The following is an 18,132-nucleotide window of genomic DNA, read 5'->3' on the forward strand; positions in this document are numbered from 1 at the left end:
TTTATGCCTCCTTTCTCTCCCAAAGTTTTATCACCCTTTATTTTTAGCGATGCATAATCCCCGTTTTGAAAAAAAAAAAAAAAAAAAAAAAAAACGAACAAAAAAAAAAACAAATGGAGAAACCACTGATTTAGGGAAAGCCGCTCCTTGGCAGGGACTCTTGGCAGGGAAGCATTCCCGGGAGCAGGTCCACAGGCGGCCCTGACCCATGCTGCGGGGATGGGCCAGGAGCCCGTGGGGGCAGAGGGGACCCCCAGTGCTGGTGCAAGGTGCCAGTCTTGGGTACTGGGTGCTGATGGAGGGTGCCAGTACTGGGTACCAGTATTTGGTGCATAGTACTGGTGCCTGGTGCTGGTGCAGGGTGCCAGTACTGGGTGCATAGAGCTGGTACTGGGTGCCAGTATTAGGTGCATGGAGCTGGGTGCCAGTACTGGGTGCATGTCGTAGGTGCTGGTGCAGGGTGCCGGCGCTGGGTGCCCATACTGGGGACTGGTGCAGGGTGCCAGTATTGGGTGCACAGTGCTGGTACTGGGTGCCAGTACTGGGTGCCTGTTGCTGGTGCAGGGTTCCAGTACTGGGTGCATGGTACTGGTGCTGGGTGCCCATACTGGGTACTGGTGCAGGGTGCCAGTACTGGGTGCATGTTGCTGGTGCAGGGTGCCACTATTGGGTGCATGGTACTGGTGCTGGGTGCATGTAGTAGGTGCTGCTGCAGGATGCCAGTGTCAGATGCCCATACTAGGTGCCAGTGCAGGGTGCTGGTGCTGGGACCCCATACTGGGTGCTGGTGCAGGGTGCTGGGAGCCCATACTGGGTGCTGGTTCTGGGTGTCCATACTGGGTGCTGATGCAGGGTGCCGGGTGCCCATCCTGGGTGCTGGTTCTGGGTGTCCATACTGGGTGCCGGTGCTGGGCGCTGTGTGTGTGCGTGTGTGTGTGTTTTGACGTGAGGAAGTGCCAAAGCTGCAATTGCTTTAGGAAGTCAATCGCAGGGGCCGGGGGACGCCTGCGCAGTGCAGCCGCGCCGCTCCGCTCCGCTCCCGCTGCCTCTCCCTCTCCCTCCGGTGCCGAGCCCGGAGGCAGCGCAGAGGCGGCGGCCGGGGGGCGGCGGGGCAGCGGCGGCCGCGGACGGCGCTGCGCGGCGGCGGCGCGGATGCCCGGCCCGTGAGTACCCCGCGCCCCGGCCCCGGGGCCGCCGCCGCCCGCGGGATGCCGCGGGGCGAGGAAGGGGCGGGGGGTGGGGGGGGGGGGACACACGGACACGGGCCCGTCGCCCCCCCTTTCCCTCGCCCGGTGCCGAACCTCCCTCTCGGCGGGCTGCGGGCGGACCCCGCTCCCCCGGGCGGACCCCGCTTTGCACACCCCCCCCACCCCCCCCACGTCCTTTGCAGGCTCCCCTCTGCATGCGCCCCCCGCCCCGGGCATCCTCCCTTTTTCACGTTTCGCACCGCCCCCCCCCCCCCCCGGTCCCGGACACGCACCGAGCAGCGCGGAGCGGCGGGGTTGATGGAGAGGTCGGGCTGTGTGTGTGTGTGTGTCTGGCTGTGCGTCCGTGTGTCCGGCTGCCGCCTGTCACCAGCCCCATGTGCGAGGGCTGGGGGGGGAGAAGATAAGGGGGGGGAAACAGCGGGATGCTCCGTGGGGACCGGCTGGCGGGGCGGGGGGACCCCGAGCACCGAGGAGGGAGGGGGCCCTCCCCGCCGCATCACCCCGGGGGAGGGCAGGGCTCCTGCGAGGAGGAGGAGGAGGATGGAGGGGGAAGGAGGGGGGCACCCTCCAGCCGCAGGGCCGGCTGCAGCAGGGCTTGCCCAGCCCAAGGCGGGGGAACTCGCAGAGAGGTTCTTCCCCCCCTCGCCCCCCAAGAGGCCTCCCCGGCCAGGGGCTGCCCCGGCCCTCCCTGCACCCACAGGTGGGTGCCAGGGCGGCGTTGGAGCATCCATGCACCGGCTCGGCCAGGCCGGCTTCCTCCCCATGCGCTCCCCGTGCCCCCGATGCAGAGGGGTGCCATGCCTCATCATAGAGAGCAGCAGCGATGGGGAGCCCCGACCTGGCCAGCCGAGGCAGCAGGGAACGCCGGGGCTCGGGGAGGTTGGCTGAGGTCAGGGTGATGGCGGGCTCCGATCCCTGCCAGCTCCTCCAGCAGCGGCACGGCCAAAGGGTTGGTCAGAGGGACCTGGCTCGGTGGTGGCTGGGAACACGGCTCTCCCTCGTAGGGATGTGACATCCGACTGTCGCCCAACACGAGCCCCTCACGTGGGCAGCGTCGTGGGATGCCACGGCTCGTCATCGTGTCCCCACGGCCAAGGGATGGAGAGGGCCAGGCGCGGCCGCCGCAGCTGCTCCGCCTGTGGATCGCGGTGCGTCTCTGGGCACGGAGAGGTTCCCCCGGGAAGCTCCCTCTCCCCACCGCTTCCATGAGGCTGCTCTGGCACGGATCCATGGCCTTATTTAAGAATCTAAACAAAAAGTGTTAAGTGAGTGGGAGGGATTTCCCTGCTGCGAGGGGAGTTCATTCCCCTCTAGATGCGTCTCCACCATCCCCGTCGATAAGAGACGCTCATCCCGTGTCACGCTGGATGAGCGGAGCCCGTGGCGTTTGCTAGCCTGATGGATATCGTTTTTCTTTGGGAAAATGGGTCGCCCCAGTGGGCACATATTTCAGAATATCTCCCAAGGGAGAGCGCCACATCAGATTTCCCTACAAGGATTTTAGCTCCTCCGCGTCAGCCCTTCCCCACAAATGACTCAAGCCGCTAATCAAAATACAGTCGTGTTCTTGAGCAATTAAACAAACTCCACCTCATAAGATTATAGTGGAGAAGCAGGAATTTAGTGACATGAATATATCTCAATCAGGGTGTGGGTGCCCATCTTGATATTGTTATTAAAAAAAAAAAAAGAAGGAACCGAAGGCAGATAATCAGATAATGCAACTCAAATCCAGAGAGGGTAGGGGAGAAAAATATCTTGGCAGAATAATTAATGCTGAGTCTGCCCGCGGTGCAGGAGCAGCACATCTCTGCCACCTCCCGAGGTGCATCCCCTCCTGTCTTTGCTTATCTTTGGTTGTAATCTCACTTTTAGGCTGGACTTGGGTGACAGAATCTTGAGTTTCCACTGGGCTCGTGCAGAGGGGACGGTTGAGCCCAGGGCTCAGGGCTCTTCCCTGTGAGCAACAGGTCCGGAGTGGCAAAGCGGCCGCCGTGTCGCTGCCTGACCTCCACAGAGCACGGGCTTCAGCTGCTGTGGCTTTTCCTCTTTTTTTCCCAAATTTTTATCCTCTGGATAAAACTATTTTGGAAAGTCAGCTCAAGGGGAGGTAAGAGCTGTGCTCGGTGCCGGTGCCTCTCCTAAGCCATCCCATGGGGTGCCCTGCCTTTACCTTCCTGCTCCTCCTGCCCCTTGGGCCGGTTTCTTGGGGTGCCTGAGCACCCCAAAAGCAGAGCGGCCGCGGCAGGTTGAGGCCGGCAGGCATCGCTGCCTTCGTGCTGCCGTGCCACGCACTCGCGGGGTTCAGCGCTTCGGGCTCTTGCCTGGAATAACAGCGGCTTCCGGGTGAGCCGGTGCCCGCGGCCTTCGCCGAGACTTCCTATTACTCAGTTCCTTATTCGTCTCTGCACATCTCTCTATGCATTTCCATTACAAAAGCTCTTCAGAGAGGGGTAGATCTGAAAGCAGTTGTTTGTATGCATTATTTTACAGCTGCCTCTTAATCTGGGGGGAAAGAAAGATACTGGACGTTATCACCTGTTATTTTCATCCCCCCATGTGTTACAGCGTGGGTTTTGCCCGTGGGGAGGACGGGATGGGGGAAGAGTGTCCGACATCTTCTGTGGTGTAAGAGGGGAAGAAGATGAACTCACCAGCTCGTGGGGACCTCGGTAACCCCATCGCAGACCGGGAAGCTGCTCTGTGGTGGCCATCACGGCCCCTGCTCCAGCCAGCTCAGGGAATGGGCATCCAGCCCCACAAGCATCTCCCTTTTCATACCAACCTGCACCCAGCGCTGCACGAGCCTCCTCCAGCTCGTTTCCATCAGCACTGGGCTCGGCCAGCCCCTTTCTTTCCCCAGCTGCTTTGTCATGGGTTGCCCTATGCAACACAGGGAGGGTGACCTGCAGAAAGTCCCAAATCCTTATTCCCGCAACTGTAGCATTGAGCCACAGCGTTGTTTGCGGCAAATAACTCCACCGTTGAGCTCTCCCGGCCGTGCCCAGGGGTTTCGGGACACCCGTAACTTTTCGCAGGGATCGGATGCCTTCAATGCTGCTGGGCATGTGCTGCAGGAGCCGCCGGCCCCGCTGTCCTGCTTTGTGGCTGTGCCAATCGGTGAGCCGCGGGGTGAGTCCCCTGCGCAGCCCCCCGGCCCGTCTGGGCGCTGCGTGGGACCTGGGGACACGGGAACCGGTGGCTTTGGGCTAAAACTATAGTGAAGGCAAAATCCTGGCTCTTGCTGTATCCAGAGCGTCGTGTAAAACAAGGCAGCAGCCCCTGAGCTTTGATCGACCCTCGCCTTTCTGCGGAAGCGCTCTCTGGGACCACGGAGTACTTTTTGATTTCTGTTATTTTTGGCTTGAAATCCACTGGGTTCCTTCTTCCGGGGAGACGAGTGACAGGGACCTCCTGTGTGTGACTCCCCCGCTCCCCGGCCACTGGGGTGGCCACAGAGGGTGATGCGCCAGGCCACTCCATCGGCTCCTCCGGGTCCAGCCGTCCCAGACGAGTTTACCGGGAGTGGCGGGGAGCGCTCTGCCTCTCGCCCGTCCTGCCTTTGGCCATTTTGTGGAAGCAGAGATTTAACTGGAGGGAGGGTGGAGCAGCAACAGCAACGAAAACAACAACAAAGTCCTTTGGGGTTCAGGTTTAACATTCACCTTAGACATGGAAAAAAGGGGGTTTCCTGACATTAGGAAAATGTATGGTAGAGTTTTATAACAAGCCGCCCTTCCAGTTCTCTAACCGCTTGGAAACAGCCCCAGTCGAGCTTTTGAGGGCTCTTTGCTCAGACTCTGAGGATACGCTGGGTTTGGGGGCCCAGCTTTGCCACGCTCCAGACTTGCTTGTCGGCACTTGCCTGCTCCGGAGGCAGAAATATCCCAGAGGCTCCGGGGCAGCGACAGGACAGGCAGAGGGTGAGCGGAGCCTGTGATGTCCCCGCGTGTGGCCGTGGCTCCGGGCGCGCTGGCGTGCTGAGGATGCGCTGGCAGGCCGCTCCCGGGGACGGATTTACTGCTGGTTCGGTATAGAGGGGATCAGGGAGCCAGCAAAGGGGTTTGGGGTTAAGGGTTTGGGTTTTCCCATTGCTCCCCCTCCTGCAGGCATGAACCCAACTGGGGCTAAAGTAGTTTCCTCCAACAGAAGGCAAATGCCCAAGCAGCGTTTCAGTGCAAAGGGCAGGAGAAGAGCAAATAGGTACATGTTGGCATTAGCGGGCAGGAACCCCGGAAAAGGAAGGGAAAGCTTCAGGCTAGCCTTGGAAAGCAAGAAAAAACAAGGAAAGATGCTGCCTGGGAGTCCGGTGTGGGTTTCACCGTGAGGAGAGAGCTCGCGAAGCGGATTTGGGGCTGGGGAAATGTATTGCCATGACAGCAGTGGCAGGCGAGCTGCTGTGTCCCCCAATGGTACAGCCGAGCCCTGCAGCATCCCGGGGGCTCGGCGAAGGGCATCACCGTGGCCTGTCACATCGGGGATCTCATTGAGATCCCCAGTCTGACCCTTCCGTGGCCTGAGCCCCGAATGCCTGCAATGGGCATCCACCTGTGGCCGGGCTCCCGCAGCCCTGTCCGGCAGCAGCGTGCCCGGCCGGAGCGGGATGCAGCGGCTGCGGCTGCCTGGCATGGCCCCGGGGCTGGGGTCCGCCTCTGTGGTACAGGGGCCACACAGGGTGACAGCGCTTCCTTCCTCCCTGCACTGCCAGCTCCTCCCCGGGGATGGCCGAGCCGAACGCCGCCGTCTTTCTTCCCCTTTGGTCAGGTTTTAAATAACCGGCGCGGCTGGTCTCGGAGGACGCGAGTTGCTCGCAGAGCTCCCCGTTGCTTGTCACGACGGGGGCAGGGCAGAGCATCACTGCTGCCCCAGCACCGGCGAGACTGTGGTGACCGCAGCACAGGGGTCACGGATGTCCCTTGGGATGCTCCAGAGTTGGGACAGGGTCACCACATCCCCCTTGTCCTGTGTATTTGCCCACAGGACAGACTCCTGGGAGATCCTGCAGTCCCTCACTGTTTTAATATTGGACCAAAGTCTAAAATGGGACGAAGTTTTCTTACCGGTGCAAGTGAAAGCTCGGCTCTGCAAGCTCTGGTCCCCGGACCCGTGGTGGCACTGGGTCTGGGGCCGGGGGGACGTCCAATCCCTGGGTGCTCAGCAGCGAGGTGTGACATCTGCCTGAAGCCAGACCCCAAAAGCCATCCGTCAGGGCTGGCAGCGTGCAGGCAGCGGGGCCCACTGCCGCCCGGGTGAATAAACCGCGGTGGGCAAACGTGCCCAGGGTGCAGCGTTTGGGGGATGGTCTGCCTTGTCCCCAGCCGTCGTGCTGGCATGGCCCCGGCCCGGCCGGTCCTGCCGCTGGCTGAGCCGGCTGCCGGGCTCAGCCCTGCCCTGCCCACATCAATGCCGCGCTTTGGGCAGGGAGCGTGGCTGGAAGCAGGGCCAGACCTGTCCTCAGCACAGCCGGACAGACCCACCTCCTGCCCAAACCTCCTCCCTGTGCCCGACCGGTGGCTCCCGTGCTGGTGCAGGTCTCTGGATGCAGCCGACGAGGTTTGGTCTCGTGCTGGGGCTGGGGAGAAAATCGCCCCTCGGCTGCGTCGGGGAGCGCTCGGAGCCGTGGTAAGAGACCCCTTTGATCCCACGTTTCCCTGTGATGCACGGTCCCTCCTTTTCATCCCGATCCAGGGTTGATTCTCTGCCTGGTTCCTCGTTTCCTCGGAAAGGGCAATTTCTTGTCTTCTTATCCTTGGTCCTCCTAGCATCCCTGTCCCCCAAATTACCACTAATGTCCCCAGAGGGACACTGTGCAGCCCGCGCTGGCATGTGCTGGGATGGGGATGAGGAGGTTCTGGGCTGGCAGCACCCCGTGGACGAGGAGCACCCCACCATCCTTCCGACTCAGCTCTCCCCCCAGCCACGCCGAATCCGTATCCCTCCCGTTCCTCTTCCCTTCCCTCCTGTCAGCTGCCGGGCTCCGTCCGCATGGTTTAGCCCCTGCTGAGTATTGATTACCGTGATCTTTCGTCTCCTTTCGCATGGATCATTACCAAATGCTTAATAGGAGTCTGCCTTAACAACGCCGCGATACCTCTACTAATAGAAACATAATTGTCAGGGCTTGCCTTATTAAATCCCCCAGCTGATTGTGGCGGGTGCTATTTTTACGCTATGAAATAATTAACTCCGTTTCAGTGCAAGAGCTGGGGCCGGAGGGGCGGGTGCCGGCAGTGCTGTGCCCATCGTGCCACCCGGCAGCCTGTGGTGGCCGTCTCGGCCGTGGTGGCCGTGCCGGGGCAGAGCTGCAGGTCCGCTCACCTCTTCCCAGCAGGTGCTGGAGAGGTTCATGTGGTCCTTTCGGGAGGGTTCGCGGTGGGATTTGGCTCGGAGGGTGCTCGGTGCAGAAATACACTCTGGCTACAGGCGAGGAGAGGGGCAGGGAGCAGAGATGGCCGGTGAGGAGAAGGACCCCAGCATCACCCACGGGGCTGTCAGCCCTCGCGATGCGAATGGACCAGGGAAGTGTTGGGACATGCTGCAGCGTCTCCCGGTTCCCATCAGCAGGACCTGCCTTTCCAGTCTCAGGGAATGGCAGAAAAATCACTGCCGGGCAGAGGAGCTCCCCAAAAGGCATCCGCTCGCTGCCACCTCCGCCACCACGTGCGCGGGCACATCTGCCGGCGTTATCAGCGACACGCGCTCGGCGGGGAGGCAGCCGGGGCGCAGCCACGTGAGCATCGCCGTCCCCTCGTCCTGATGGGACCTCCGTGCTGGCAGCATGGGGGTCAGCCCAGCCCCGTCCCCACGGAGCTGGGGGGACGTGAGCCTCACCTCTTTAGTCTTTTTTGAATAGATTGCTAAAGAAGGGGGGGGAAAAGCCGGGTCTAAAAATAGCTCCTAAAACTTCCTGTGCCGCTGGCAGGTGGCTGGGGCAGGCTGCGGGGGCGGGCGGCAGCTGTGGGGCTCAGCAGCGGTGCTTGCCCACGGGGTAACCCCGTCAGAGGGGGGCCCGGGGGGGTGCTGGCCCCCCATCGCCAGCCCGGGTTGCCTGTGGGGCTGGCCCAAGTCTGGTTGCACTCAGTGGCTGGTTTCAGCCAAATTTGGCAGAGGTCGGAGGTGCTGGGTCCCTCCCGGGAGAAGGCAGGGAAGCTGCAGGCTGGACTCAGCCCTTATTAGACACTGGAGAATCCCGCAGCGGCATGCGGGCGGCTGGGGCTGCCCAGCTCTGCTCGCACTGAGCCAGCACGGCCCGTCCCACAGGTGACGGGTGTTTTGCGGTTCCGCCAAGGCTCGGAAAGGGGCCGGATCCGGCGCTGCTCCGGAGGCATTGCTGGCGTGCGGCGGGGGCTCAGCCAGGCTGGGAACGGTCTTTCCCTCGGCACCGGGGGGGGGGGAGTTGTGCATCGCCCCCGGCCGAGTGATCTCTGCAAAGCTGCTCTCCTGGCTTTGGCCCATAAAATACGAAGGGAAGGTCCGTCCTGGGGTGGAGAACTCATACCATGGCTGGAGGCGGCCAGAGGATAAAAATATCCTCGCTGCTGGTGGGTGCCCCAAGGCCGGCGAGCTGGGGGCGCTGGGGGCTCCCCGGTGGGAACGTGGCCACATCCTGGCAGCCCCCGGCTCTCGGAGCTGGCCCTGCCCGGTAGCGGCAAAGGGAATTTTGGAAAACCATCTGGAAAATAAAGTAGGTTCAGGTGATGAGAGGAACAGAGCCCCGCTGAGCCCCAGTGGGTGCCCCTGAGCACCGCAGCGATGGTGGGGTGGGCGCCAGCAGGAGAAGGGGCTGCCGAAGCGGAGGGTGACTTTTGGGCAACGGAGGGTTTCCATGCGGATGGGGGCGGGGGGGTCTGGGGATGGCGGCGGTGTGACCGCGTTGGTTTCTGGGTGCCGGGGTGTGCGGCGTTGGGAAGAGAGGAGATAACAGCTCGGCGTCCCCGGGGAAGGCGAGGGAAGCAGCCGGGCCGGGCACTGGGCCGGGCTGATAACGGGCACATGCCATGGCCGTGCGCCTGGCCCAGTCCCGTGGCCCTGGGGGACCATGCAGGGGGTGCCGGCACCCCCCTGCCCCGCCCTCTTTCTCCCCTTTTCTCCGCTTTTCCACCTGCGGCGAGCCCGCACAGGCGATGGGGCAGCCACCGGCGGAGACCACAAACTGGTTTCGGTCACTGGTGTGGTGCCGGGGCTGGAGCCCTCTCCACCCGCAGCGGTGCCGAGGGCAAATTTAATCAACGAAACGAGGTTGGGCATCTGATTTCTTTCTCTCTCTTCTTTTTTTTTGTTTTTGTTGGGGTTTTTTGTTGTTGTTTTTTTTTTCTTTTTTCTGAAGAAGGGAAAAAAAAACCCAACCAACTTTGTTTGTGAGTCACTCTTGGCCGAGGGAGCCGGGCTTCGCCGTGCGTGGCAGGGGCTGGCGCAGCCCCGCGTTTTGGGGACGATGCTGCGCGGGGGGAGGCTGTGGCTCAGCCCACCCTCGGGCACTGGCCCCCATCCCTTGCTGCCGACGTCCTCCCCCAGCGGGCAGCATCAGAGCCCCGGGGCCACCTCCTGTGGCAGAAAGCACCGTCCCTTTGAAGGGGCTTTCTCTGGGTGCCAGGGACCACTCTGGGGACATATCCTGCGCAGCGCTCCACCTGGGGGAAGCCACACTGGTTGATTCCTTGGCCATGGGGCTGTTCCAGTGCCGTTGTGCCCAGGCTGTCTCCGAGACACCCGGCCGTAGCCATCACGACAGCAGGTGCCCATCCCAGCCACGGAGCCCTGGTGCGGCTGCTCTGGTGCCTGCGGCAGCCGCCGGATCCATCCAAGGGGTGGGAAGCAGGAGCACGGCCCAGCTCGGTCGCCGGCGGGGATCGCTGTGCCCTGCTCCTGCCCCGTCGGGGCAGCCGGCCCCGCGGCGAGCGGCAAGGAGAGGAGCCGGGCCCTGCCGGGGCTTTCCCAAAAAAGGTCTGAACTCTTCGGTTGAGTTTGCCACTTCCCTTACCACTCCCTTTCCTGTGAGAGGATGTGTTCGGCCGCTTTTCTTTTCTCTTTCTCTCTTCTTTTCTCTCCCACCTCCCTGCCCTCACACCCGGTGATCCTGGCGATGCCGCACGCCCCCTGAGCCGGCCAGGGTCACCCTGGCCGGCACCCGCCGCCGCCACCGCGATGGCCAGGCTGCAGGTAGGGACACAACACCGGCAGCTCCCCCCGTGCCCCCCCAGGTCCTCCCACCAGCCGTGGCACGGGGTCGGGTGGGCACGGCGGGGGCTCGGCACAGCCTGTGACCCCGCATCGGGGTGGGCACCGGTTTGTGCCCCACTCTGCAAAGGCGGGGGTGGCCGGAGGGGGATGCCACGCTGCCTGGGGCATTGTCCATGGCCAGGGCGCTTGGGGAAGGTGGGGTGCATGGAGGCGGGTCACCCCTGTAGCCAGTATTTGCCGTTGCCTTGGCTTTACCCACCCGGGCACCCCGATGCCACATCTCCCGTGGCAGCTGGCACAGGGCGATTTTGGCGACTGCGTTGCCCGGGGTGAGCGGGGCACGGGGCGCTTCATGTGCGGCTGCATGGGCCGGGGCTGACCCAGCGCCCCGGCAAGGAGCAGCCCGGTGCAAGGGGAGGTTTCCCTTCCAAAACCATTTTGGGGAGCGCTTGTCGTAGCCAGCTGCGTGGGGGGGTCCCCTCTCTGTTCAGGGAGAGGATGGGGCGGTGCCAGGCTCGGTGGGGACGTCATGGGCGCGTGAGCTGGCATGGCCCGGGGACACCCAGCATACGGGGACTCCCAGGCTGGGTGCTGCGGCCACCAGGCAGTGATGGCAAAGACTCCCGGGGGGGCTTGGGGACCTCACGGGGTTGGGGCGAGGGCGGCTTTTGGGGCGTCTCTTCTCTCTGCTGGGGAAATGTCCCTTTTTTGTCATCCTTCCTCTTTTCGCAGCCTCGCGCACACACCCTCGCCTTCCCTCCGGCGCTCAGAGGCTCCGCCGCCGCCGGGGCTTCCTTATCCGCCGGCACCCACAGCCCCGTGGCACATGGCCCCTGCCGGCACAGTGGGGTGGGCTGTTGTGGGGGCATTAAGGGGTGCACGGGGCGGGGAAACCGGCTGTGCGAATCCAGAGCACCGTGGGCCAGGGGGTCCTTTGCAGCCCCACACCTCCCCTTCTCCTCCGTGTCCCTGCCGGCACGGTCCAGGCAGCCGAGGTGTCCCGGGGCGGGTGCCACAGCACCCAGGATGGGCAGAGCTGATCCTGCCTCCTTGGGGGATGCTGAGTGCACCCCGCGGGCGTGGGGACGGGATGCTCCTCGCCGGGGGATGCTGCTCCACGCCGTTCCCTCTCCCGGGTGTTGTGGCTCAGCTGCTTGAGGGTCTGCTCCAACCAAGGTTGAGTACCCGCTGCAGAAGCAAAGTGCCTGGGAATCCTCCTGGAGCAATGCCACACGCTGTCCCCACGTCCCTGTCCCTTGGCCACCCCTCGTCCGCCTGCTCTGCACCCCAGGACTGCAGCAGAGCCGGGGCTGCCTACGCTTCGGGGCGGGCTGGCTGGAAGCAGGGTTTTCCCAGCCTTCAGGTTTTCCTTCTGCTCCCCCCGTTCCCACAGCTTCGTCACCGCTCGCTGCAGTCAGTGCCGCAGCCCCGCTGGGAGCCGTGCCCGGAGCCTGGCTCCCCCCGGCAAGCAGTGTGGGGCTGCAGCCCCCCAGGCACGGCAGCACGGCCGTGGCACCGTGGGGCAGGTGGGGTTGGCAACGGGATGGCAACGGGGGTGCGCAGGGGGAAGAGCGGCCAGCGGGAGTGGAAGACGGTCGGTCCGGGGGAAGGAAAGGGAAAAAAGCCGGGGGTTAAACGGACCTGAGGGTAGCGAGAGGGAGTGGAGCCTGCTGCTGAGGCGGGTGACAAGGTCACAGCCGTCCTGCCAGCACTCGGGGCTATAAATAGGGACAATTGGGAGCGAAACACAGACTCTCTCCTTTTTCGTTCCTGCGGGAGCGATGGGAGCCAGCGGGAGGGTTTGCGAGGGCCCAGGAGAGTTGCTCATGGGGAGCACTGCCGGGCCATCGCTGTGCTGGGGATGGGGGGTCTGCACCCACTGGGGCAGCTGTGGGCTCAGGGGGGGCTCTGGGGACAGCCCTGTCCCCAGCTGGGACCTACACCCTGGCTCCATCCCCTTCGCTGAGTCCACACAGGACTCAAACCCAAAGTGATGAGACCTGCAGCAGCTCGAGACAGGGGTGGTGGGGCTGAGGCGGCCGGGGGCTCTCCCTGCCCACTGTCCCCCCCCTCCATTCCTGCCCTTGGTGGGGCAGAGCCGGCCGTGAGCACACCCTTACCAGCACCCCGCACCGAGGTGGGTGCTGAGCCCCGGCACCGCTCCTGCGCAGGAGCATCCCTGCTCCGTGCTGGGCCAGCGGTGCAGGCAGGGGCAGGCAGGGACAGGCAGGGACAGGCAGGGCTGCGGGCACAGGGGGACCGTTCTGCAGCAGCGGTGCAGAGCGCTGGACTCAGCCAAACACTTGGCACGGGGCAAGTTTTGGTTTAATGCTGGGAGCTGTGAAAACTGCCCCCTCCCCGTTTCCTTCCACTCACATGATGCCGTGGAGCGGCTCCGACTTCCCCATCCCAGGCCTGAACATGCCACGGGGGGGGTCCGGCTGCGCTTCCCCATGGCACGGGGCACAGCCAGGGGTGCATGAGGCCGGCCCTGAGCCTTGTACCCACCCTGCAGCATGGGATGGGAGCGTGGGAGGGGGTCCCGGGCGACATGTGGGGCTGGCAGAGCATCTGCCGCTGCGTCTCCCCTCCTCCTTTCCTTCACACTTCCTTTTCTTGCCCACTTTCTGTCCGCCCGCCATGCCCCAGCTTGCTGCCTGCAAAGGGTTTTCCCTGCCATGGAGCAGCCCCCCCCTGCCCCCCAAAGCCACTCAAAGCCAGGGGGTCCCGCTGCAAAGGTAACGTAGCACCGCTTGTCTCCGCCCCACAGGCTCCATCCAGGAGGCGGCAGGGACGTTAGCCGGGGGGTCTCGGCGGCACGGCTCAGCCGGGGGCTGGGAGGAGCAGAGAGCAGCAGAAGAGCCCCCGAAGCACGACCCAACCCCGTCCACCGTGTATGAGGCTGGGACGCAGGTGAGATGGTGACCATCTGGGGAGCCAAGAAGAAATCACAGCAAGTCACTGGACGGGGCGGGGGGGCAGGGGAGGGTGTCCCTCCTTTACCTCCGAGTTCTTGCACGTGGAGGGGATAATCATGGGCAGCTCGCTGACCTGCGCCCTGCCCTCCTGCCTTTCAGTACGCAGGACCCGCGTCCGCAGAGACACCCCTTCCGATGTCCCGGCATGAGACTTCTCCGACAACGGTGCAACCCGCCAGCAACCACCGCCCCAATGCCTGCTGCTTCTGCTGGTGCTGCTGCTGCAGTTGCTCATGGTACGTCCCGTCGTCCGATAGTCAAGGGACCCCTTCGGATGGGAGATGGCAGGGTCACCCACATGCTGCTCGTCTCCCATGCTTGGTGCGGCACCAAGCGCTTGGGCTGCTGCCCAGGCAGGATCCCGGGTTCAAGGGAGACTCATCCCTGGGTGCTCCACAGCCCGCGGTGCAGCTGACGGTGCCTGCGGGCAGCGGGGGCGGGAGGGCAGCTGGGATGGAGCCGGCCCCGCTCACCAAGCCGAGCCTCCGGGCTGCTGGGCTGCTTGGGTTGCGTTGGGAGATGAGGGGAAAACCGGCGCCGCAGTTAGAAAAGGGTATAAACGTTGGGTTGGAGCAGATGGACATCAGTGGTGCCACGGTGTGTTGCTCTCCTCCGTGCGGAGCCTGGTGAGCCCGAGCCTCGCCGAGCCTCAGTGCGCCATGACTCCGTCCTGTCGGCCAAATCTTTTAAAATAGGTAGAGCAGAAAGTGGCACCAGGAACCGCCCTCTGGCTCTCCTGGGGCTGGACGTCCCCAGGTGGGCCGCGCAGGGAAGCCACTGACAGCGCCGGCGGCACAGCGCGGCGCTGGGCCAAGCTGCCCGACCTCTGACTCCCCAGCCCACCCTCCCCGGCGACAGGCAGGAGGATTTTGCTGCCTGTTTCAGGCAGGAGGAAAGCTGGGATTCCCTGCCCAGCCTCGCGGCTGCCTTCCCATGGTTGCGGTGGTGGATGGTCCTCATCCGTGGCAGCCTTCCCAGCAGCTCTGCCCTGGAGCAGCGGGTGCAGAGTCCGGCCCTGGGCTCCCAGCGCTGCCCAAACCAAGGACGTAACCAGCCCCTTGCCTGTGGCTGCATCTCCCATCCTCTCCGAGGATCCCCAGCTCCTTATTCTCTGGATAGCCCGGATTTTGGAGAGCCCGCCTGTTGTTCTCCATCCCCAGCATCAGCCCGCTCTGAGATTGCTGATGGATTCGGGCTTTGCAGCAGCTTTGGGCTTCACAGCCACCGACGGTTCCGAGCTTTGGAGGAGCAGCAAACCCTGGAGCTGAGCCCTGCTGCATCCCCAGCACCGATGTCAGCCCTGCGCAAACCCACGGTGCATCCCCAGCACCGATGTCAGCCCCGTGCAACCCTCCACTGGGTCCTCGGCGCCCCATCTTGCCTGATCCCCTCTCGTTTCCTCGCATTTGCAAGGCAGCGAGGGCGGCGATCGGCTCCCCTCACAGCCTGCCCTGAACGTCTTCCTCCCGGACGGGTTTGATGGGAGGACCTAGGTGGTGGGAGGACCCTCCCAGATGGGTTTGGTGACATTCAGCTGTGGGCAGGGTGACCCTTCGCTGGGTCCCTCCTTCGTCTCTGCAAGAGCCCGGGAGCCGAGACAGGGCAGAGATGCCCCCTGTGCCCCGCTGCTGGAGCAGGCGCGGGCAGGGACGTGCCCGCGGCTTCACCCACCCCATTCGCCCGCGCCGCCGGGGGAGAAGTTTGCACATTTAATCTTGCGCGGGCGGCGAGGGACGGTGTCGCAAGCAGGAAACGCTGCGGTTGGCGCCGGGCGCCGAAATTCAAGGGCCCGAGGGAAGTTGGCTGGAGGCGGCTCGCCCTTTGCGCCGCCGGCACCCCCGGGGGCAAGGGATGGGGGGACAGGGGACACCGGCACCCCTGAGCCCTGGTGCCACCATCCTGCACTCAGCCTCCAGGCTGGACCGGTGCTGGGGTGTCCCGGGGGTGCAGGGTCCGGCCCTTCGCCTTTCTCCATCTACCCTGGCCACCGGCAGGGTGTCACTGGCTGGAGATAGTGATAACCAGGCGCAGGGGCCAAGCGCAGCGCGGTGCTGAGCCCCGATGGCCACATCCCTAGGCCCAACGGTGGGGTCTGGGTGTGTCCCCAACGCCCCTGACTACCTTTCCATCTCCCCGTTAGGAACGAGGACCGGGAGCGAGCGTGGAGGGCGTCCCGGGAGACCAAACTGGAGACCATCCCAAACTGTGAAGCATGGTGAGTGCAGGGGCAGGAGGCGGCGGGGCTGGCACAGCATGGCACGGCACGGTCCCCACTGCCACCCTCCATGGCACCCAGCCCCGCATCCTGCCCGCCGGAACACACACAGGGAACAGGATCGGGGCGCCAGGACTCGGGGGTTCCTGGTGCCACTTCCAGCGGTGTGTCCCTGGTTCCCACCAAGGAACAAGGAACCCGGAGCCACGGGCTGCAGCCCCTTGCAAAGGGAAACTGAGGCACACGAGAACCTCATCCTGCCCGTTAGATCCGCTGCCGAGGGCACCTTATAGCCACAGGGAGAGGAGGGGACAGGCTGGTCCGGGGGGGGTTCAGCTCTGCAAAAGAAGCGGAGGCAGCAGCAGTGTAAATGTACAGCGGGACACAGCGTATTTACACTCGGGGAGGAGGGGAACGGGCAGGCACCCGGCTCCAGGAACGCTCCGCACCCAGCACCCACTCCATGGGGGCCGAGCACGACCCCCGCAGACAGCCCAGCCCTGCAGCACCTGGCACGGCAGGGTTAGGGGTCAGACGTGCTAATTAGCCACGGACAATGATTGCTCCTGCCTTGCTTTAGCAGGTGATGAGTGTTTGCTAGGGAGCAGGCTATCACCCCCAGCTGTGCCGGTCTCTCCCGGGGCGGCTCAGAGCTGCCACTCGGCCAGGGAAGGGCTTGTGCTTGCTTTTGGGTCTGTGCAAAGCCAGCACCAAAATACATCTCATCTGGGGAAATTCAAGCTGAAACCAAGCCCAGGCTCCAGCCCGGCCATGCGGAGCCAGGACAGACCCTGCGAGTGACCTCCGAAAGCCTCCGTGATAACCGGAGCCCGAGGAGGAACGGCCTCGGCGTGAGCAGGGGGGATGCACTGGGGCACGGTCGCTCTGGGACCAGGGATGAGCATGGCCGAGCCGCGCGGGGAGGGACGCGGCGGGGACCCCACGGTAACGCTGTCCCCTTGCCTCACCCGCGGGGACCCGGCAGCGCCAAACCCAGCCCGGAGGAGGTGCGGGGCTGGGCACAGTCCTTCGACAAGCTGATGAAGAGCCCGGCGGGTCGCAACGTCTTCCGGGAGTTCTTGCGGACTGAGTACAGCGAGGAGAACATGCTCTTCTGGCTGGCGTGCGAGGAGCTCAAAAACGAGTGCAACAAGCACACCATCGACGAGAAGGCCAGGATGATCTACGAGGACTACATCTCCATCCTCTCGCCCAAGGAGGTACGGGGCAGAGCCCCTCCCGCGGCTCTCAGGGGGCAGCTCAGGCTAAAATGGGGCTGGGGGGCTGGGGTGGGTGGGTTGTTTCTTAGGAAAAGGGCTCTCTCCCGGCTGCTCCTGCAGCCCTGCGGCAATTTGGGGATGGGGTGAGTGGTTGGGGATGGGTTTGGGGGGAGGGTAATGGGTTCAATTCGTGCTTGCGGATGCTCCCCCTCCCCTCCCCAGCACCCCGGGGATGCAGCGGGACCGGGGCCCGGGTTGTGCTGCGGGGCCGGAACCTCAGGAGGGCACTATCGGGCCGAGGAGGTGCCGCATCCCGGCTCACGGCATCCCCAGGGTGGGATCCCCCGACCCGCATCCCTCTGCCCGGCAAGGGGACGCAGGGAGGATCCGGAGAGACACCCCCCGCTCCTCCCTGCGACTCTCTCCAAAACACCCTGGCTCCAGTGCAACGATATTCCGGGGTGGACACACCGAGGGCTTCCCACGGTGTCGCGTTGGTACCCAGTTTCCCGGGGGAGCGCACACAGGGGTGGGTGTCGGGGTTTGGGGCTTGTGGCTGGGAGTCCTTCACCCACCCCCCCCACCCCCCGTTTCTCTCCCTGCCGCCCAGGTGAGCCTGGACTCGCGGGTGCGGGAGGTCATCAACCGGAAGATGCAGGAGCCGTCCTCGCACACCTTCGACGACGCGCAGCTCCAGATCTACACGCTCATGCACAGAGACTCCTACCCTCGCTTCCTGAACTCTGCCATATACAAATCGCTGCTCCAGAGCGTCTCCCGCTCCTCCTCGGAGTCCTAAGGGCACCCGCCGGCCGTGGGGACGCCGGTGGGGACACGGTGGCCTGGCGGGGGTGGTGGGCTCGGTGCCTCCTCCCCTCCGCCGCCCTCCCTGCCAGCCCCCTCCCAAGTTTTTAGCTTTTTACCTGTGAACCGTCACCCCGGTTTCTGGGCCACCCTCCAGGACTGTCCCCAGGGCTGATGCCACTGCGGCAGCGCAGCCCGGGCTGGCTCGTACTACTGAACCCCTGCCCCGTCCCCGCCGCTGGCCGGAGCGAGCCGCGGGAGAGCGCCCAGGGCCCGGCTCCACCCGCACCCCATTTTGAAGAGGTCACTTTATCCCCTCTCCAACACACCTGGGGACACGGCACGTCCCCGTTTCCCACATGAGACCCAGTTGGGGACTGGGTTGGGGTTTTTTTTTGGGGTGGGGGGGAGGTCGATTGTTGTTGTTTTCCTTTTTTTTTTTTTTGTTTTTTTTTTCTAACGTTTTATTTTAAATGCTTTTTTTGGTTGGCTTTTACTGGGGGACTCGAGGGGCGGGAGGGGGGGTT

General features: G+C 64.0%; 1 protein-coding gene across 3 annotated transcripts; it reads left to right on the forward strand.

Annotated features, from left to right (window-relative positions):
* The first annotated feature begins 1,054 nt into the window (after positions 1–1,054).
* RGS19 (regulator of G protein signaling 19) lies at positions 1,055–18,072 on the forward strand. 3 transcript variants are annotated; one of them, XM_054218843.1, is made up of 6 exons: positions 1,055–1,163; positions 13,159–13,301; positions 13,466–13,602; positions 15,507–15,581; positions 16,567–16,801; positions 17,412–18,065. In XM_054218843.1, exons 3-6 carry the CDS (start codon positions 13,502–13,504, stop codon positions 17,598–17,600), a joined length of 600 nt encoding a protein of 199 aa, XP_054074818.1. In that variant the 5' UTR covers positions 1,055–1,163; positions 13,159–13,301; positions 13,466–13,501; the 3' UTR covers positions 17,601–18,065. The 3 variants fall into 3 exon arrangements, with proteins under 3 accessions (XP_054074818.1, XP_054074816.1, XP_054074817.1); XM_054218841.1 differs by lacking the exon at positions 1,055–1,163 and adding an exon at positions 10,212–10,367; XM_054218842.1 differs by lacking the exons at positions 1,055–1,163; positions 13,159–13,301 and having other exon boundaries at positions 13,466–13,601; positions 17,412–18,072.
* The last annotated feature ends 60 nt before the right edge of the window (positions 18,073–18,132 follow it).

This window comes from Rissa tridactyla, chromosome 12 (genome assembly GCF_028500815.1).
Source record: "Rissa tridactyla isolate bRisTri1 chromosome 12, bRisTri1.patW.cur.20221130, whole genome shotgun sequence".
Taxonomy (NCBI): domain Eukaryota; kingdom Metazoa; phylum Chordata; class Aves; order Charadriiformes; family Laridae; genus Rissa; species Rissa tridactyla.

Excerpts from the sequence above, each read along its gene's own strand:
- RGS19 (XM_054218843.1), top strand. The coding sequence starts at position 13,502 with ATGTCCCGGCATGAGACTTCTCCGACAACGGTGCAACCCGCCAGCAAC. Across the intron at positions 13,603-15,506 it reads TGCTGCTGCAGTTGCTCATG|GAACGAGGACCGGGAGCGAG; the intron begins GTACGTCCCGTC and ends TCTCCCCGTTAG. Across the intron at positions 16,802-17,411 it reads CCATCCTCTCGCCCAAGGAG|GTGAGCCTGGACTCGCGGGT; the intron begins GTACGGGGCAGA and ends CCTGCCGCCCAG.